The following is a 21,752-nucleotide window of genomic DNA, read 5'->3' on the forward strand; positions in this document are numbered from 1 at the left end:
TGAGCAGCAGAGTAAGATACAGGTCATAAACCCCAGCCAGCCCTACCACTTACAATGATATTCCAAGTAGACAATCTAACATCTCTGCCTCAGTTTCTCTTTTGTAAAATGGTCTCATGACCACCTAGCCTATGTGTTCTAAGAGCTTACATCGGGGCAATAGTACAGAACCTAACACCTAAATGATGGCTACACATGTGAGTTTCTCGTCTGTCTTGCCCCCACAGTTCAGTGTATATCACCTGACTCCAGGTCCCTTCACAGATGGTGAGGAGAGCCATGATGTCCACCAGTATTTCTCTGCCATGGTAATGCTGAGGGTGAAAACCACATCATCTCCCAAAGAACCTGGTTCTCATGATTTTCCATCTTCAAAGAAAACTAAGTGACTGGCCTTTTCATTTTGTTGTGCAGAAATGAATACTGATGCTTTCCCTTGATATTTAACATGGCCCAATGTGTCATGGCTACATTTTAATGGGGGAGAAAAATCAGAAACAAAGAAAATATTGAGTTTTTTCAGTAAATATGTTTGGGAAAGAGAGAATGCAAAGCAAAAGCTTTTTATGTGAGTCAGCGGGCCTGCTGGATTGAGATCATCAAGCTATGCAAACATAAGCTTTCTGGAAGGCAAAGGGGATTCCTGAAATAATCAACTTTCCTCACTGGTCAAATTTGACACCTGCTCCTAAATTCCTTACCCTCAACCCAAATAGTGACTCTGCATATTCAGTTGTGGGTTTTTTGGGTTTTTTTTTTTTTGTATCGGGGGAGTGAATCCTGGGGTGCTCAACCACTGAGCCACATTCCTAGCCCTTTTCTGTATTTTGAGACAGGGTCTCACTGAGTTACTAAAGGCCTCACTAAATTGCTGAGACTGGCTTTGAACTTGCAATCCTCCTGCCTCAGCCTCTGAATAATCCTGGGATTACAGGCGTTTGCTACCACGCCTGGCTCAGTTGTGTTTTTATGACAGGAAAGGACGTCATCTGCATGAAGTCTCCTGCACGATGTGACTCAACAATAGGTCACATACCAACTCTGTTGTTGTTATTTGGGAATTACGTTGCATGTTTTACATGCCAAATGCCCTCCAATCATTTTTATTAGTCTGTGCAACAACATTCTTAAGGATGGATCATTGTTTCTATTTTGTAAGAAGCATGAAAAGGTCAAGTGATTCACCTAAGGTTACAGCAGTAAAGGAGCTGAGACATGGGAGAGGCTGCTACACAGCTAGGATCCTAGTCCCTCCCCAGTCCAAGAAAGGCAAGTTGTGTAGCATGTGCATACATCTATTTTTAATTCTTGTTTCTTCCCACTGCATGGTGTGACTGGATGTGAAAAATAAGATATATTTCCTCTGCCACTAAAAAGGAATCTTCAAGAATTTTCCCCATTTAAAGGAAAGACCAACAGAAAAACTGGACCTCTGGTCAATGCCTCTAACACCTTCTCTGCTACAACTCTCAATCCCAAATTGTAGATAAGACAAAATAGTATGAAAACTGGTCCTGCAATATGAGCTGTTTCTACCCCAGAACTCTCAAAATGCCTCTTAACACATAATTCTTTTCTATTCAACCTGAGATTAATACCATGACTGGAGCATGACTGTGCTATTTATGATCAGAGACTGTGGGCAAGTTGCCACCCTGAGGAGGTCCATTAACCTATGGTCCTTTGGAATTCTCAAAATGAGCATGGACGTGAGCACATTTAGGGTCTACCAAAGCTCACTGGGGAAGAAGGCTGTGTATTTTACAAGCACCCCATGTAAAATGTTTCTGGAATTGTGCACACTAATGCAGCTACTCAGGAGGCTGAGGCAGGAGGATCACAAATTCAAGACCAGCCTGGACAACTTGGCAAGACCCTGTCTCAAAAATAAAATTGAAAATATAAAAAGGGCTGGGGACATAGCTCAGTGGAAGAAAACTATTGGGTTCAATCCCCAGTACTAAGGGGGAAAAAAATGTTTCCCAGAATAGGCATTCAAGAGTAGCTAAAGGAATAGGTAAGAAACACAGGAAGGGGAAGAAGGGGCATTTCCTGAATGCAACTGCTTTTCCTTGGCTTTCCAGTATCTGAGAGTCTTGCTTTCCTGGCAAACTTACTTGGCATGCTGCTTGTGGCAGACCCAGTCATACAGCTGTGCTCTGAGTTTCAGGCCAAGGGTGGGCACCTTCCTCCCCCAGAAGTCATTCCAGAGAGAGAGGAAAACATTGGCAGCAACTTCAAGCACTAGATCTAAGTAATGGTGAAACCTCTCTCCCTACCTATACCTTGCTTTGAGGAGCAGAAAAAACTTGGGGCTTGGGTGTCAGGGCAGGGGGGGTATTCTTTTCAATATGGAGGGGGTAAGAAAATAACAGAGCCTATTTTCCCATCCTGGTCTGAGCCCACACTACAAACACACATTTTTCCACACTGGAGAATAATAATCCCTTTATCCAGCCAGTCTGGAACCTGATAATTGATTGCAGACCTTGGGTGGAAAGTGGGAAGGTGTGGGTAGATGGAAAGTGGGGTGGGAAATGGAAGAAGTAAAGCATGGAGCCAATAAAAAGGAGGGTAGGGGTAGGTGGGATGGCTTAATAAAGCTAAAGAAGCTCAAGACTTCTGACATTCTGCCACTAATACTGCTCCCTAACATTCCAGGGCAGTTTTCCCAGAGGAGCTCTGGAAGAGGAGGATTGCAGTAGTGTGCCAGGCACTAAGTCAGGTTCTGTCCTGGCCCTACCGAGAGCTATAAGAATCTAGGCAAGTGCATAACCTCTGAAGAACAACTTGGCCCTGTCAAGTCCTTCCTGCTCCGAAAGTCATTCCATTCATGCACGTATCTATTGAGCATCATTTGTTCTGGGATGGCTAGGGATGGGGAGTACCTCTTTTATAAAAAACAAATATTTTAAAGCCTGAATATTTAATGTTTTGTAGGCCACATGGTCTTTGTCACATCTAGTCTACTTTGCCACTGTAGCACAAAAGCAGACACAACAATGTATTCATGAATGAGCATTACTATGTTCCAAACTTTATTTACAAACACTAAAATTTGAATTTCATCTAATTTTACATGTCATGAAATACTATTATTCTTATTTTTTCCCACCAGTAAAAGCAGATGGAGGGCAAGCTTTGGCTGTGGTCTGGAGTTATTAACTTCTGCTCCAGAGATATAGAAGTGAGCACAAGACACTTTGTGGTTCTATAACTACCATGATTAGAGGATTCCTCTAGCTTTGGAGTAACCCAATAAATGTAGGCCCTGCTTCGTTTTATTACACACTGTATAGTCTGGTCTTATGTCCCTTTAAAACCACGATGCCCATACTATAGGGTCCCAACCATCATGGCCCTGGGGGTTGTGCCAGGGTTCCTCATGGATAGAGACTAAAGGTTTGGATTTGGTGTCAGAATGGGGTGGAAGGAGAGGCAGCAGAAAAGGAAATGTATACATGTGTGGTGTATACATGGGAAGGCTACGATAAAACAACAATAACAAAAATATTTCTTCAAATAATTCAGAAAAAAAAATAAGATTTAGATGAGCTTAACCCATTATCTGTTATGTGTTGGGTAAATGGATGACAGAAGTTAATAGAAAGGTAAGAAAAGACAGCAGTACACTATAGGGACTCTATACAACGTGTAACTGCCCTGCCACCCATTCCAGAACCTAATCTCCAAGATCCCTAGTGTTTTCCTGGAGAAACGCTGAGGAACCAGTCATATAAGTCTTTCTAAGGAAGTCTGTTAGGGGCACCATTACTACTGAGCTCAGTGATAACACTAGGACTCACAGATACAGAGGCAGGTTCTGGAACATCCCCCAGAAGCCTTCTGGACACACTGGAAAATGTCCTCTCTGAAAAGGATGCCAAGTCTGGAGGACCACACAAAGAGAAGCTAGAAGGGTCTTTTGACCATCCTCAAAGGCAACAAGGACCTTTTAAAAACTCAAAAGAGCTCACTGCTATATTTCTAACCTCTGTTAGGGACTCTCTAGCTCACCATTTTCAACAGAAAGTCCTTAGAATCATGAATATAGACTGTGGGAGCTAGAAGAGACCTTCATGTAACAGATGGAGAAATTAAGCCATAGAATGGTTAAGTGGCTTGCCCAAGATTACAATGTTTGCAGTCAGTTACCAGGTCCTACTCTGACTAAATCACAATACCTCAACTATGCACTCACTCCAAGAAAAAGGAAAGAAAGACAACAAACCAAAAGAGTGAACCATCACTATGTGCTTATTATGTTATCCTAGCAATCTTTACAACTACACTGTGAAGTAACTATTATTGTCCCATTATAGCTGAGGAGGTTTGAAGCTCACAACAGCAAAGCAACTTGCTCAGCATCATAGAGCAAGCTAGGAATGAGCTCTGAAGATTGGCAGTCTGATATGAAAGCCTGCCTCCTTGCCTGGACATCAGGCCCTGAGTCCTACACCTCTATCCTGCCTGATGATAACAACAGCTGGGCAGAGGGGAGGTAATGTTATCACCAGCAGTTTCTCCACACCACCTCCTGCTGCTGGTTCACTAGTCCCCAAGAAGGACTGGTTCCTTGCTATACACCATAGCACAAAAGCCCACAACTCCCAAGAAAAGTAAAGAAAAAGAAAAAAAGAAAAAAGAAAAGCCCCCAACTCCCTACTCTCCCTGAAACTGCCTGCCAAGAGAGTCACTGTACCCCAGGTTCCATAAGAAACAATGGTATGAAGTCTTTTCCCTCCCACACACAGAAGGCAGGTCGGAACTTACCAGAGGCAAGACCGTCTCCAAGCAGGGTGCTAAGGATCACCAGTGGAAGGAACACTCCATGACCCACGAAGGCCACGGCAAATGCTGAGGTGCTCTTTGGTGCTATCCTGCCATGGCACATCTTTTATCCGTCCAAGTGTTTTTAAAAGAAAAAATTTAAAATTCCAGAAGAATTCTAATGCCAGTCAGGGAGTAAATTCACCTATAACAAATAAACAAAAAACAAGGACTTGAATAAAGTGAAAATTTCTGCCATTAAGTTAGAAGCAAGCACATACAAATCACATACAAATAATCACATACAATCTAAAAGAATCCTAACCACTGAATCCCTGCTGCCTGAAGAGAACAGTATAAAAGAAGCTTTTCCATTCCTAGAAACACTAAGGCCTGTACACTAACTGTTGTCAACGTCCCATTCTGGAGCCAGATTCTTGTGATAGGGCTAGGAGACAGCTCCAGCTCACCTGGACATCCCTCAGGCACAGTGTGGCTTCCAGACTGCCGGGCCCTGCCCCACCACGAGCCTCTGAGACTCCAGCAGAAAGGCAGCTGTTGACACAGAGAGGCTACACCTGTCAGGCTCTGTCTTTGCCACCTGGACTCAGAACAAGTTCAACTAATCAAAAGGGAAAAGGGGGGGGGGAGGGAGGGAGAGAGAGAGAGAGAGAGAGAGAGAGCGAGCGAGCGCACGCACGCACGCACGCACATCTTCTTAAAGAGAGAAATATACCGCCTAGAGAAGGAATGCAGCAGGAGTAGCCAAGGCCCCACCTGTCTGCTAACCTGCCAGAGGCTGGAGGAACCCCTGAGGATCTGACTCGACAGCCATGAATCTCAAAAATGGCTAATTAATCAAGACTCACCTAATACACTTATGACCAGAGAGACCACAGTCTGTTGGCTGTCCTTGAAAGTGATACGGGGTGGAAAATAGGCTATAGTTGCTAATTAGCCTTGCCACCTACTTTGGTTCAGAGACTCCAAAAGAGGAGAAACCAATATCTTTAAAAAATAAAAACAGAGTAAAGACTTTTAATGGTTCTTCCTTCAAGGAAGAAGCTGGGTTGATGATATATTACAATGTGGACCCACTATATTTTAGTTAACTTATTCAATTTCATTCTCCAGCTACTCATATATTCTAGTTTTAATAGGTACTCCAAATAATAAGATTATACTTCCTTTTAAAAAAATCCACATATTTCCTTCTCTAGTAATAAGGCTGTATGTGCATATAAATAAGGGAGCCTGTCATTCACAGCCCTAATAAAGGACACATCTGAGATGCTGTCTGAGCTATGAAGCAGACCTGATCTTAATTCCACACCCAAAGCCTTGACTCAGATCTATGCTCCTTGTAGGGAAGGCAACTATAAACAGTAACATGAGTTCTCTCAGTTCAAGGGAGAACAGTTATCAGCATATTCAAAATAAGCATTAGCCAGGGATTAAGAACAGAGCTGGCCAGGCATGGTGGCACACACCTGTGATCTCATTAGTGAGGGAGGCCAAGACAGGAGGTTCATGAGTTTAAATCCAGTCTCAGCAACTTAGTAAGGCCCTAGGCAACTTAGTGAGACCCCGTTTCAAAATAAAATACAAAAAAGGGCTGGGGATGTGACTCAATGGTTAAGGGCCCCTGGGTTCAATCCCTGGTAACAAAACAAAACAAAACAAAAATTAAAAAAAAAAAAAAAAACCTGAGCTAGCCACTGGTCCTCCTTCCATTCCTGCTGAAAACTTAACCACAACATCTTCATCTCTTGCTTTTACCCAGACTCCAACTTGATGAGCCTTTAAAGTTATAGACAGGTGGTTAGTGAAGTGATCTGTGGTACAGTCTGTGAGTGACTCAAATAGTACACAAAACTATGCATGTGTAAATGTGTGGAATGTGTGTACATTTATGTAGTTTAGAATGGCAGAATCAGAAGGCTTCGATTCAAATCTGTTTCCTCTACTGTGACCTTGTACCCAAGTCACAGAACCTCAGTTATTCTCAGTTTCCATATCTGGGAATGGGGACTGAAATCATACTGAATTCATAGGGTTGATGTAAGAATTAGGTTCAAAGTGCTTGGTAAAGTGCCTATCCTGTTCTAAGTCCTCAGTAACCCCTGGCTGCTGTTTTATTACATCACCAACAAGATGGGAGTGGCAAGGAAGTTTGAGCTCACCAAGCCCACCTTCTTATTGACAGATGTCCAAACCAAAGTCCAAAGATGTTAAAGATGTGCCTAGGGCTCCAACTGGCTAGTGACAGGTTGGCAATGTGCCCCACCGTGTTGCCTTTTCAGATGCAGTCACACTAGGTAATCCTATGAGACAGTCATCATCTCCTCAAGGTAACAATCTGTGGATCATCAAGAATGCTATCTTTCCGTGCCATGTCACGTCACAGCACATATTTAAGGGTTGAGTGGATGAACATGTACAAGGTGGTGGTTGAGTGTTCGGTGCACAAGTAAAGACTACTCAGAGGAGGGGATACTGAATCTACAAGTGTAGGATATGTCTAGTAGGGAAAAAAAGGTGAAAAGAGGAGGTGGGATCAAAAACAAGTGGATCAGGTGAGCACGTGGTTCCATGTGACCTCTAGGTGTGGGTTTCCCATAAGTGCTAGTTCCCAGGCCACAGAGGCTGTGTTTGTGCCACATTTTAAAGTTTCGTTTCCGTCATTACAAGTTCCTCCTCCTGTGGCCTTTTCCCCAGTCAACTCTTCTTTCTAGCAACAGCACCAGCCATGGACCCCATACTCGGATAAGGCCACTCGGAGAACTTTGAAAGGGGGAGCTGCCACCCCCAAGGTTTCAGAGAAAGGTACAAGGGTCACCCTGACAGAGCCCTACGAGTGTCCTCTACTCCCCAGGCCGCCCAGCCCAACGCGGCAAAGAGCAGCTCATTCCGGGGAGTCGCAGTGCTTACAGACCAAGAGCACTGCAGGAACCTGTGCCCAGAGCCCTCCAAAAAGGCGTCTCTGCATGAAAGGTGCACCACCCCCAGGCTTTAGTAGAGCCAAGCTGAGGGAGCCGAGAGGGTTCTAGCTGAGACACTGGAGTCTCCTGCAGCCCGGAGTCCGCCCTCTCCCAGGGCAGGATCTTGCAGCTAGGGAGGCGCAATCTCCTTCCCCAACAGAGACCCCCCCACCCCCCACCCCCCACCCCCCGCCTGAACCCACAGAAGTGTCTTGTTCCTGCACACCGGTCTGCGCCCCAAGTCTGGGCAGGAGGAGGTGCTGTGCAGCTGGAAGCCCCAGGTTGTGCTGGAGAAGTTGAGGCTCAGGCACAAGGAAATCTCAGTGGCGGTCATGTCAGAACAAGGTCAGAGGCCACCTACTTCAGAGATTGCAAAAAACTGTGATTCTGAGTTCAAAAGTGTCATCCTGTTGGGGACCGGGAGCTACTACAAGCAGGTGAAGATTTCTGTACCTAATGAATTTGATGTCATGTTTAAACTGGAAGTTCCCAGAATTCAGCTAGAAGAATATTGTAACAGTGGTGCTCACTGCTTTGTGAAGTTCAAAAGAAATCCCAAAGGAAATTCTCTGAAGCAGTTTTAGAAGAGGAAATATTATCAGCTTCTAAGATGCTGTCAAAGTTTAGGAAAATCATTAAAGACGAAATTTTTTTAAAAACATTGAAGATATAGATGTCACTGTGGAGAGGAAAAGACAATGGAGCCCTGCTATAAGACTTCTTATTAAGAACCTGAAGAAATATCTGTGGATATAATTCTCACTTTGGAATCAAAAAGTAACTGGCCCGCTAGCACCCAAAAAGGTCTGCCCATCAATAACTGGCTTGGAGCAAGAGTTAGGAGCAAATTAAGAGCCATTTTACCTGATACTCACGCATGTAAAAAAAAGAAAATGGTTTTCAAGAAGAGACATGGCAGCTATCCTTCTCTCATATTGAAAAGGATATTTTGAAAAACCATGAGCAAACTAAAATATGTTATGAAACTAATGGAATGAAATGTTGCAGGAAAGATTGTTTAAAACTAATGAAATTCCTTTTGGAACAGCTGAAAAAAAAGAAAGCCTGAACACTAAAAAGAACTGGATAAATTCTGTTCTTCTCATGTGAAAACTGCCTTCCTACATGTATATACCCAGAACCCACAGGGCAGTCAGTGGCACCTCAAAGACCTAGTACTCTGCTTTGATAACTGTGTGACATTCTTTTTTGAGTGTCTCAGGACAGAACAACTTGAGCAATATTTTATTCCTGTATTTATTCTCTCCAAATCATATTGACAAAAGAAGTAAAGAATTTCTGTTAAAGCAAATCAAATATGAAAGAAATAATGGATTTCCAATTTTTAATGAATTTTGAACTATTATTTTAAGAAAAAAATCAAGAATTAAAGTGACTGGAGTAATTAGGGATCATCACAGGAATGACTGACCACAATGAATGTAAATAACTATTCAGTTCTCAGTTTGTCATAACCCTAATATAAAGGATTATAGATAAAGTGTGAAGGATTGACAATCCTAAAAAAGAGATTTGATTAAAAAATGGGTAAAATCTAAAAACTTTACCAAGCCAGGAACTGTGGTTCATACCTATAATTCCAGTTACTTGGGTGACTGAGGCAGGAGGAGCCCAGGAGTTCAGTGCCAGCTGGGAGATCCTGTCTCAAATTTTAAAAAAAATAAATAATAGAGGCTGGGGATGTGGCTCAAGCAGTAGCATGCTCACCTGGCATGCGTGCGGCCCGGGTTCGATCCTCAGCACCACATACAAACAAAGATGTTGTGTCTGCCGAAAACTAAAAAAAATAAGTAAATAAAAATATTTTAAAATAAATAAATAAATAAATAATAAAATTAAATTAAGAAATAAAAACTTTACCAGATTAGAAAGTGGGAAAAGGATAAAATGCATATCCTCCACAATTAAATTCATTAAGCACTTATTGAATACCAGTTCTCACCTAGCACAGGTATGTGGAAGGCTGTGAGAGACAATAGTAGAAATGATCACTGCTTCCATAAAAGTGGTAAGCTTAAAAATATATTTGGGGAGGCTGAGACTGTGGCTCAGCAATAATGCACTTGCCTGGCATGTGTGAGCCACTAGGTTCGATTCTCAGCACCTCATATAAATAAATAAAATAAAGGTCTATCAACAACTAAAAAAAATATTAATATATGTATGTATTTGGGGCAGCGGTGCATACCTATAATCCCAGCAGCTCAGGACCCTGAGGCAGGAGGATTACGAGTTCAAAGCTAGCCTTAGCAACAGCAAGGCACTAAGCAACTCAGGGAGACACTGTCTCTGAATAAAATTTTTAAAAGGGCTGGGGATGTGGATGTGGTTCAGTGAATAAGTGCCCCTGAGTTCAATCCTGAGTAACAAAAAAAAAAAAAAAAGAAAGAAAAGAAAAAGAGAGAGAGAGAGAGAGGAGGCCCTGAGTTCAATCTCTATCACCACACATAAAAGGTATGTGTGTGTGTGTGTGTGTGTGTGTATACACACATACAATATTTGGAAGCAATGACTTGTCCTATATGCTAGGATAAAAAAGAAGGAAATGAAAATATAAGTTTTATATTATCTCTACATATCTCAGGAAATACATAATCATATAGGAAAATATAGGATATTTTACTACATGTAGCTAAATATAAAACTTAACTTATTTTCTTTTATTTATTTTTATTTTCAGTAATACTTTTCTATTGCTTCTGGAGGGTAATACATATAATACCAAACTCAGAGAAGAGGTGTGAGGAAAAACGTGACTCTCCTCTATATTCAGGCAGCACTCAACCTCGAGGCACTGATGTTCATTAACTTTTTCTGTTGGTGCATTTTGCACATTATCTTGTGGACTGCTTTACCTTTTTCTCATTGTTTTGTAGTTCTTTATGTGTTTTGGGTACTTATTCTTTGTTGCCTATGTAACATAACTTCTACCATGTGGGCTGCCTTCATCTTTTTTCATGTCTTCTAGTAAACGAGGTTTTAAATTAAAAAAAGAAGAAGAAGAAGAAGAAGAAGAAGAATACTGTGAGAGCCAACACTCCTGGCAGAAGGCAGGAGCAGGACAGAGCTCAGCTGAGAAGTCTTAAGACTACCCTCTGCCCCCGCCCCCAAACATAACCAGATGGTGCTAACAAGGATGATAAGCAGGGAAGTTACAAGATCAAATTCATTTAAGGTCACTCTGGCAGTGATTTTAGAGAACTGGTAGGGGTGGGAGGAAAAGAGGTTGGTGCCCAAATGATAGTCTTAAATTTCCTATTTTGTAATCAATGTGGACCTCTTTGGAGGACAACTTAATAACATCTGTCAAAAAATGTACACATTCGCTATCAATTCTTCTAGAATCTGTTCTTAGAAATCACATGTGTGCCCAGACAAATGGGATGCGGGGGATGACACACAGCTATATTCCTAGCTACTTCAGGAGGCAGAGACAGAAGGATAGTAAGTTTGAAGCTGGCCTGAACAACTTAGAGACTGTGTCTCAAAATAAATAATAAAAGAGCAGGAGATGTAGCCCAGTGGTTGAGAGCTTCCTTAGCATGCCTGAGGCCCTTAGTTTTGATCCCTAGCGCCACAGAAAATAAAGAGTGGGTATTCATTATCCCTAGAAAAATACTGAGGTTTAAACTTTGTTTAAAAAGAAGGAAGAAACCATTTCACTTCAGTATTCTTTTGGTACATTAGTGACCACATCCTCTAATTTTAAAAAGTTATCACTGAAAAGGAAACTTAAGTCTCATTTTCAAAGCTAGCACTCTTTGCAGGAATATAACATCTAAACTTAGAAATGTGCAAAAAGGAGGGCCTAGTGAAGCCAGATTTAAAGTTAGGTAGTCAGCGTAGTTAGGTAGTAGTTAGGTAAATCGGGTCTAATATCAAGTAAGATCTAAAATGGAGGCCATGTTGAGAATGAATTCCAGGAAACGCAGGACAACTCATGGAATGTTAATGAAGTCCAGGAAAAAGCCCAAGGCCAGAGCCCATCCCAGTAAACATGAAGACAGCCCATCCCAAAGAAGTGTTAATGAACAGCCCCCAGCAAACTTGAAGGTGCTGATTCAGAAGTCCTTTCTGACCAGATTTCTTCTTTGGCCCACCCGTGTCCCACCCCTCAGGTCTTCCCACCTACATTCCATCACTGAAAGAAACTATAAAATGGAGAAACAACCGCACTTCCATGGATTCTACCTCTTGGGACCCCTTCTTCCTCCAGGAGAAGTCTTTTCTGCTGTCCTTTAATAAACTTCTACTTTCCACTCTGACCTTGCCTTAGCTTCTTCATTTCTCTTTATGTAACCCATGGCTTCCTGGAGCAGCTGGCTTTCCCTTCCAAAACACAGGTGAGACGGAGACAAGGAAAACCTGCATTCACCCTTACAGGTTTCTTTCTTGGGAATGAGTGCTGCTGACCCAATAGCAGATGGCAGCAGAAGCTAGCCTTTCCCACTGGTGAACTAGAACAGCAAAACCTGGGTGACTGACTGAGCCCTGCAGTCCACACTGCCCTTGAGCCATGGATATGACCTTTAGGAAGCCACTTATCTCATCTCTACCTCTGTTCCCATGTTTGAAAGTGAGGATACTGTTTGTTTTGACTATCTTACTAGACTCTAGTGAGGCTCAGAAGAGACAAAAGACAGGGCTGAGGATATAGGTCAGCTGGTAGAGTGCTTGCCTTGCATGCATAAAACCCTAATTCAATCCCCAGGACCAGGAAAAAAAAAAAAAAAAAGAAGGGACAAAAGGCAAGGAAATGCTCTGTAAATTAGAAAGACCCAGAGCATCTATCTATAGTCTTAGCCAGAAGCCAAGAGAGGAGAGGGCTATCTGAGAAACGATGCCAAACATGGTAGGCTTCTGGTGCTAAGGAGAACCTGCAACTCAAGCCCAAAGTTCACATGGTTTATTGCTTGCTGTTGTCACAGATGCTTCCAGGTTAACCCAACAACCTAAGATTAAAGGTACCCTAGAGTCACATTCAAAACTGGCTCTTAGCTTAGGGAGGTCGCAGCAGTATAGTGCCAGCCAAGAAACAACCATGGCACCCTGTTCCCTAAGCAGCCAGGGCACAGATGTTCTCAACCCTTGTGCCTGGCTGCCTTGGAGTCTATCCCCACAGAGAATACCACAGTAGTGCTGGAGGTACAGGTCTTGAAACACTGAGCTCTCCTCTGTGGAGACAAGTGGAGTCTGATTTAGTCAAGCTTGGCTCCCACATGCTGAGCAGGTAAAGCCAGCCTCAGTTCCCATTTATTTATTTTAGTACTGGGAATTGAACCCAGTGGTGCTTAACCACTGAACCACATCCCCAGCCCTTTTTACTTTTCATTTTGAGACAGGGTCTCGCTAAGTTGCGGAGGCTGGCTTTGAACTTGAAATCTTCCTGCCTCAACCTCCTGAGCTGCTGGATTAGAGGCATGTATCCCCACACCAAGCAGATGGTAGCAGAAGCTAGCCTTTCTACATTTAATTATTAGGACAAATCTTCCTAACCCATGGCTCATCTATCCATTAATTGGGAGAGGGAACTAGGAAGACAAAAGCAACTAAAATCCTTTTCATGCCTCAGACTAATCCAGAAACTGGGTGGTGGTAGTCATGGTGAGAGTCTAGAAGAAGAGAGCTTATTCCTTTGATCAACCATCTTTATCAACCCCCATGCTACCACGAGATGTGAGAAAACAAAGATCAGTTCATGAAATATGAATAGTTTAACCAGCTAATTACATCTCTCAGAGTATAAGGACAAGAAGTCCAAAGTTCCCCAGAAGGGAATGACAAGAGAAGTAACTAGCTAGACCAAAGTGTAACCAGGCCCTCCCTTACCTTTCCATTTCTTCCCTTTAATGTCTTCTCTCTTCTCTCACTTTCCCTAAAATGATCAGGCTACATGTTTAAAGGGGGAAAAAAAATCTAAATATCTCTTACCCTCCCCCCACAAAAATTAAAGACCAAAGTTAGGTTTGTAGATGCCTTCTTTTCCTTCCCCTCTGGATCTATGGTTCCTTCCAAACTTGGGGTGGGGGGGCGCTGGGGATTGAACTTAGAGGCCCTCTTCCACTAAGTTACATCTCCAACCTTATTTCTAAGGGTGGCATCAAATTTGTGATCTTCCTGCTTCAGCTTCCCAAGTCACCGAGATTATAGGTACATGCCACTGCAACCAACTTCCTTCCAATCTTACTATCCTCTATTTCCATTGTGCCATTAACACCTCAGTGTTTAAACATCCATAAATTCTTCTACTGGAATTTGAGATCCTTTGACAGAACATAACCTTATCTCTTTCCTTTCAATCTCCGGCTTAGTCCCAAAGGCATAAAATTTGTTGAAATTTCACACCCTCCAAATCATAAAAAAAAAACACAACTACCCTCAATTACCCACAGCTTTCCTCATAAGCCCCCTAAACCACTGTAGGGTGCCAGACACTTTCTTGAATTAAGTTTTTTTCCCCAGAGTTGGGGATTGAACCCAGTGCCTCACACACACTAGGAAAGCGCTCCTCCACTAAGTTACATTCTTGGCTTGATATTCCTTGCATTCTTGTCTTCCCCAGATTCACTCATGGCACCCTCTGGGCATCATCACACTTTCCCTCCACATTATTCCCCAATGTTCAGATGGCAAGAACTCCAGGCAGACCCCACTACCATGCCCTCCCTAAGTTGACTCTTCCACCAACGTCTCTTTTTTAGAGCCTAACAACAGGATGACTGCAAAAGAGAGCTGTAAGTAGGAGGCAGAACCAGGTCCCAGGTCTACAACTAAGCAGTAGCTTGGCCTCAGGCAAGTCAGCCAGTCTTCTTGGTTCTCTGGGGTGGACCTGGATGATCCTCAAAGGCCCTTTCCATTCTAAGGAATATGGAATGTCTTCTAGGGAATAGGAGGGGCCCAAAAGTATTTCCTCTAATAAGTCAACAAAAATTCTGACTAGAAGGAAGAAATGTTAAAAATATACTCATTGTTTGGTATGAGTGTCCCTTTCCCCTTTCATCTTGTAAGACCAATCCCTAGCATCTATCTCTCTCTGCAATGCAGCAAACCCAGGAAGAGTCCACTTTCCCACTTAGAGTTTAATCAATCCATCAGCACATTTGTATGGGCCATCCGTACACAGTGTCCTAAAGTGCTTTCCAAAAATAACAAATGCTAACAAAAAATCCAGCCTACACACACACACAAGGATCACAGCAGAGCTGTAAGAGCCTAGGGAGAAAGAAAACAAGAGGCAAAAGAAGGATAGAAGAGAGGCCCAATATGAGAAAGGAACAAGAAGAGAGGAGACTGAGCACTTGTGAGCAGAATTTAGCCTGCCATCCATTTCAGACCTGAAAGCAGGAAACCACTTCCTTTGGCCCAACTTCACATGGATTAATAGGCTGACTATCTATATCAAACACTTCATTTTCCATGCCTCTGCTTCCTCATCTGAAAAAGGAAACAGTTCAACTAAATAGCTCAAGGAGGCTGGGATCATGGAAAGAGTCTGAAAGACCAGTCCAGAATCTCTGGTCTGATGAATACTATTAACTGGGTAGTTTAGGCAAGTTAATTTCAGTTCCCATCTAAAAACTGGATAAATGGTACCCATCTCATTGGATTTTGTGAGATGGAAAAGAGACAGATATGAGACGGTGGATGGGGTCTGAAAATATGGGCACTCAAGTAGTTCCAGATTCTTTTCCAACAAATTCCAAAATATTTTTAAAGCTTGTAGCACTATCCCTCTTTCACCAAAAATTAAACACAGTTTGTGACTCTACTACAGTGTCTGAGAGTCATAGGGAATATATCTACACACACAACTTCCTCCCTCATTAAATAAATACGTGATAATACCCCTATGCTCTGGGTAAATGGAATCTAAGGGATCTGTAAGTTTTTCCTCCTCCTGCTTTCCTTATGAAAAGGATTCCCTGATCTTTTGTTTTCCAAATAAAATGTCAACCTACAGTCCATCTCTTCTTGGAAAACCTGTCCCTTTAGCCCATAGCCTAGGAAGCTCTTCTGAACCCATACATCAACACCCAGGCCATGAACAGGACAACCAAGCATACACTCCCTGAAGCCCACTCAGAGCTACTGAGCTTTCGGTCGCCATACACTCACAGGTAAAAATGCCTGCAGAGACCATCAACTCTGTTTCTCTCCAAGGCCCATGCTCTAGAATGCTCAATAAACACTTGCTGCATGGAGGGAAAAAAGATAAACCCAGAAGACATATCTATATAAAAAACACAAGATGACATGCAGCAGCAGCAGGTAATAAAACAAGAGGAAAAAGGGTATAAATCCTCAAGTTTGGCTAGGTAGCACAACAGATGCGTGACACAAGTGGCTATAATCACTTTCTAGACCCTAGAGATAGATCTTATGTGTGATCACACCCTACTGCTTGGTTCCCAACACAGCCAAGATCAACAGGCTCCAGTACTGACTTTGCAAATAAGACCATGAAGCTAGCTTGCTCAAACTGACTTCTTAGTGCTCTGTGTTTCCAGTAACTACACTGCAATTCAGCAAATATTTACTGACTGTCTTCTGTGCAAAGTTTGGGTGATCTCAGAGATGAAGTGGAACATAGTTCTTATTCTCAAAGAATTCACAGTGTACTGGAGAGAAATTACATATTTATCTATATAGTACTCAAATTGTTACTAGAGCCCAAAAGAAAATCTTTTAAAAAAAGAGAGTGCTATGGGGGGCTGGGGATGTGGCTCAAGCAGTAGCGGGCTCGCCTGGCATGCGTGCGGCCCAGGTTAGATCCTCAGCACCACATACAAACAAAGATATTGTGTCTGCCGAAAACTAAAAAATAAATAAATAAATATTAAAAAATTCTCTGTCTATCTCTCTTTAAAAAAAAAAAAGAGAGAGAGAGAGAGAGTGCTATGGGAACACAAAGGGGATAGGAACAAAGACTTCAGAGGGCAATAGGGGAGAGAGGAAATGGAAAACTTTTGACTGGACCCTGGACCTCAACTCCAGCTTTAGAGTGGGCTATCAGACAGTGTTTTGGATGTAGAGAGCTGCTACCTGAACGATAAAGAAACAGAAACAGAAGAACAATTCACCAAAAACACTTGGGGTACAGGAACTGATCATTCTGTCTGCCTAAAACCAACCACTGACTGTTGCTGTCTGGTAATTAGAAATGAGAATCTGGGGCTGGGGTTGTAGCTCAGTGGTTGGGCGATTGCCTCACATGCAAGAGGCACTGGGTTTGATCCTCAGCACCACGTTAAAAAAAATAAAATAAAGATATTGTGTACATCTCCGACTAAAAAAAAAAGAAAGAAAGAATAATCAGCCAGATGTGGTAGTGCATGCCAGTAATCCCAGAGAATTAGGAGGCTGAGGCAGGAGGATCACAAGTTTGAGGCCAGCCTGGGCAATCTAGCAAAACCCTGTCCCAAATTAAAAAATAAGCCAGGTGTGGTGGCACATGCCTGTAATCCCAGTGGCTCAGGAGGCTGAGATAGAAGGATCACAAGTTTCAAAACCATCCTCAGCAACTTAGAAATTCCCTAAGCAATTTAGCAAGACCCGTCTCTAAATAAAATGTAAAAAAGGACTAGGGATATGGCTCAGTGGTTAAGCATCCCTGGGTTCAATCCCTAGTACCAAAATAAAATATAGAAAGGGCTGGGAATGTAGCTCAGTGGTAGAGCATCTCTGGGTTCAATCCCCAATACCACCACTCCCCTACACACACCCGAAATCAAACAAACAAGACAGAGAAAAGAAAGATCTATCTATATACTTTCACTCACTCAGTGTATATTTAGGAGCTAGATTTTGGTGTTCAAAGTACTTATAGTTGTGTAGGAAATACCTCCTCCAGGTCAAAAATAGCATACCCAAGGGAACTGTCTGCTGCAGTTATGTTTACCTTTTACCATCTTTGTGGATGGCTTTCATAAAGCCACCAAGTGGGATGGTATAAACAGGTCTGTGTCACTTCCTGGTTCTCAGGCCTTCTGCTACATTCCCAGTCAGTCTGGGAAGGCTGCCTATTTAAAAATAAACTTTAAAATCTCACCAAAAATCCCAACTGTAAACCACCCTTCCCCTCTATTTCATTCAATTTCATTGAAATTAAAAGGAACAGAGCAAAAAATGAGACAAAATGACCACAGAGAATGAACCCTCAGGTCAAAACAAAAAAAGTTATGTGCCCAACTAAGTTCAAGGACAAGAGACTTGAAACCTACTTGTGTTTTACTTCTAACCAGAAAAACTGACCTTGAGCAGGCAAGATGCTTTATCTCTGCAAAATAGCTACTTGTGCATATGTGTATATATGTATACATATATATATTTTTTTGGCAGGGGTTACTAGTGATTGAGTCCAGGGCTGCTGTACCACTGAGTCACATCCCCTGCCCTTTTAATTTTTTATTTTGAAACAGGGTCTAAGTTGCTGAGGCTGGCCTCAAACTACTGATCCTCCTGCCTCAGTCTTTGGAAGTCACCACAACTGGCTATTCCTCCCAATGTAGTTATCCAACCTTTCTGGATCTTAGCTTTCTTGTTTGTAAAACAGTACCAATAAAACCTATTTCAGGGCTTTTCTAAGTATTTTAAAGGGAAATGTACACAAAACACTTAGCATAATGCCTGGTACACTGTGAGTCATCACAAATGGTAGTTACCATTACAGTCATCACATCCATCATTATTATTGTCATTGTACTGAAAACATAGGGTGAGAGTCAAATGTAATGATACATACCTGTAATTCCAACTACTAAGGGGGCTAAGACAGGAGGTTCACAAACTTGAAGCCAGCCTCAGCTATGTGGTAAAAAATAAATAAAAAGTTTCAGAAGTACAGCCCAGTGGTAGAGTGCCTCTGAGTTCAATTCAAATATTCTAAGTAAAAAAGAACGATAGAGGAAAAAAGTGGTGGTGGGGGGGTGTTAGGAGCATAGTTCAGTGGTAGAATGCTTACCTAGAGTATGTAAGGCCCCCGGGGAACATGTTTGGGCTCAAAAAAGAAAACACAGTGTTGAGACAGATAATCTCTACCTGAAAAGCTCCTCTGGCTCCAAATCCTATGATTCTTGAAGTCGTTTTTTTTTTAAGGGGGCTAGACAAGAAAAGGGAGATAAACTAGCATGACATTTAAACATATATCCTCAGCCTTTATGTTAGAATTATTGGGATAAGATTAGGAAATCTATTAGTAGCTAAAATGGAAAAGACTTGCCTGTTTCTTGCATTAAACCCACAGCATATGGCAAGTTCACCCACAATGAACTGTTTGTGCTCCCACAAACACCAAGGACAATAACCCGCGGAGCTACCACAATCTGACCTTAGCCACCTCACGTTTAAAGGATTTTCTGAGCAGCTCCTTAGGGCAGCCCTAAAACACAACCCACCCATTTCTAATGACTAATCCTCTACCAACTCTTTTGGTTTAAAAAGAGTCTTCTTGAAGCTGCTGGGTACAGTGGCACACACAGGTAATCCCAGCAGTTTGGGAGGCTGAGGCAGGAGGATTGCAAGCTCAAAGCCAGCCTCAGCAACTTATAAAGGCCCTAAGCAACTTAGCAAGACCCTGTCTCACAACAAAAAATAAAAAGGGCTGAGGATGTGTTCAGTTGTAAAGTACCCTGGGTTCAATCCCCAGTACAAAAAAAAAAAAAAAAAATCTTATCCTTAATGTAACTTCTTTTTTTTTTTTTTTTAACTTTATTTGTTGTTCGTTCTTTCTTTCGTAGTGCTGGAGATTGAACCCAGGGCCTTGTGCATACAAGGCAAGCACTTTACCTACTGAGCTACATCCCCAGCCCCTTAATGTAACTTTAACTTGGTCAAAGATCAAATGCCCTTCTCAAAAGTTACAGTATAACCAGGAGCATTCAGTTTTACCAAGGGCAAGGTTCTAAACTGTAATTAAATTCAGGGAAAATAATAAATGTTTTGTTTCATTCATTCAATTTTTCATTAATTCAGTGCCCTTGATGTGCCATGTTATAGAAAATGTCAAAAACTAATAAGATGGGGGTTGGGGAGATAGCTCAGTGGCAGAGTGCCTGCCTCTAATCAATCACGAGGCCCTGGGTTTGATCACCAGTACCCGCCCCCCGCCGCCAAAAAAAGGCCACACACACACACACACACACAAAAAAAAAAAAAAAAAAAAAAGAATGGAGTGAATGAAACAATAAAGAATAGTTTTAGTCTATTCTCTATTGCCAAACTGAATATCACAAACTGAGTAATTTATAAAGGATAAAGGTTTAAGAGGGGTGTGATAGAGCACACATGTAATCCCAGTAACTTGGAAGAAGGATAGCTAAGTTCAAAGCCAATCTCCATCTATTTAGCAAGACCCTGTCTCAAAATTTAAAAAATAAATAAATAAAAAGGTCAGGGGATGAAGCAGATCAATGGTAAAGTGCCCCTGGGTTCAATCCCCAGTACAAAAAAAGAAAGCTCCTGGTTCTGAAGGCTGGTAAGTTCAAGGTCAGGGGGCCACATCTGATGAGTCCTTGCTGGTGAGGACTCTATATAGTCCCAAGGCAGCCCATTAACACACATCCTAGCTTACTCGAGTCCCTCTTCTTCTTAGAAAACCAACAGTGCAATCACAGGCTCTCATCCTCAATGATTTCATTATCCTGATTATCTCCCAAGGTTCCCCTCCAAAAACCATTAACATATGACTCTGAGAATTAAAATTCTAACACATAAATTCTAGGGGACACACTCAAACCACAGCACAGCAGATACTGAAGTTTCTGGTTCAAGTGACTGACTAGATGGTAGAAGCTACCACAGAAGAAAAAGAATGCAGGTGGACAAGCAGATGTGGGCAGGGAATATAATGAACTTGGTTCAGATTATTCATGAGCATGCTGAATTGGAGGTACTTGAAGGATAATCAGTAGAAAGTTCTAGTAGACAAATTAGGAATGAGTATAAAACCCTAAGAGCACTCAGCTTGAGGGACAGCTCAGGTTGAGACCAAATAAAATAGCTGAGCTAACATAGGAAAGAGGTGAGAAGAAAAGAGAGTCAAGAAAAGAATTCTGGGGAGAACAATAATTTGTAAGAGGAATACAGAGGAAGGAAACCCCATGAAAGACACTCCAGAACATACAGAGAAACCAAGAGCTTGTGCATCACAGATGCTAAGGGACGGACAGAGACTCAAAGGAGGATATGGGGATGAGTGGCGAATACAGTAAAGGTTCAGTAAGATGAAAACTTTAAAAGGCCTGTTGGATTTGGCCACTAGGAGATCATTGGTGACCCCATCAAGAGCAGTTAGGTTCATTAGAGTGGTGAGGGCAGATCATATTGATTTGAACATGAATTCAAAATGAGAAAGTAGACATAATAAGAACAAAACTGTTCAGGAGGAGGGGTTAGAAACAAAGGGAGAAAACATACTAGATAGTTGCTAGAGTGGATTTTAGTCTTACAATTGTGTCTTCTCAGTTAACCTACTGATTTTAGTTAAGGCTTCCTGAACTATCTAGACAGGTCAGAGAAAACCCATAGACTAACATGAACTAAGGTTTTCACACATTCTGGGTAGCAAAAGGTAGTGAGAGGCTAAATGCTTTCTTGGTGCTTATCAGAGAACTGAATGCTTCCTTGGTGTTCAAAAACAAAAACAAAAAAAGGCCTCTCTATCCAACATTGCAAAATCTTCTGCAGGATTCACTAGTGGGATAAAAAAGAGTCACTCTAGTGGCAGAGTCAAAGCAGTGACTCTAGTGACTAGTGACTCCATTAGTGTTTCTCAGATCTTAAGGTTCTCCGCAAATATGGTTCTAGTTTCTGCCATTTCCCTTCTTCCTACTCCAACGTCATCTGAGTATTTTCTCCTAAGGTTCAAATTAACGAGTCTAGAAGCATGTTCTCCACCTCCATCTACTGAAGCTTAACAACCCCAATGAGATGTACACTCACCCAAACAAGAATCTTATCTTCTGGCTCCAAATGTTCTCCATC

At 42.0% G+C, this 21,752-nt stretch overlaps 1 protein-coding gene and 1 pseudogene across 3 annotated transcripts in view; one reads left to right on the forward strand and one right to left on the reverse strand.

Annotated features, from left to right (window-relative positions):
- Nucleotides 1-21,752, reverse strand: part of Susd6 (sushi domain containing 6) — a 101,548-nt gene that overhangs the window by 48,297 nt on the left and 31,499 nt on the right. For 2 of the 3 annotated variants that reach the window (XM_026385145.2, XM_026385144.2), the window contains exon 2: nucleotides 4,774-4,975. In XM_026385145.2, coding sequence (XP_026240930.1) covers nucleotides 4,774-4,894 — 121 coding nt within the window. In that variant the 5' untranslated portion in view covers nucleotides 4,895-4,975. Of the gene's footprint in view, nucleotides 1-4,773; nucleotides 4,976-9,479; nucleotides 9,550-21,752 lie in introns of all 3 variants that reach the window. The other variant, XM_077799732.1, reaches the window with a different exon arrangement.
- On the forward strand, nucleotides 8,084-9,110 carry LOC113180276 (cyclic GMP-AMP synthase-like; annotated as a pseudogene).

This window comes from Urocitellus parryii, chromosome 6 (genome assembly GCF_045843805.1).
Source record: "Urocitellus parryii isolate mUroPar1 chromosome 6, mUroPar1.hap1, whole genome shotgun sequence".
Classification (NCBI taxonomy): Eukaryota; Metazoa; Chordata; class Mammalia; order Rodentia; family Sciuridae; genus Urocitellus; species Urocitellus parryii.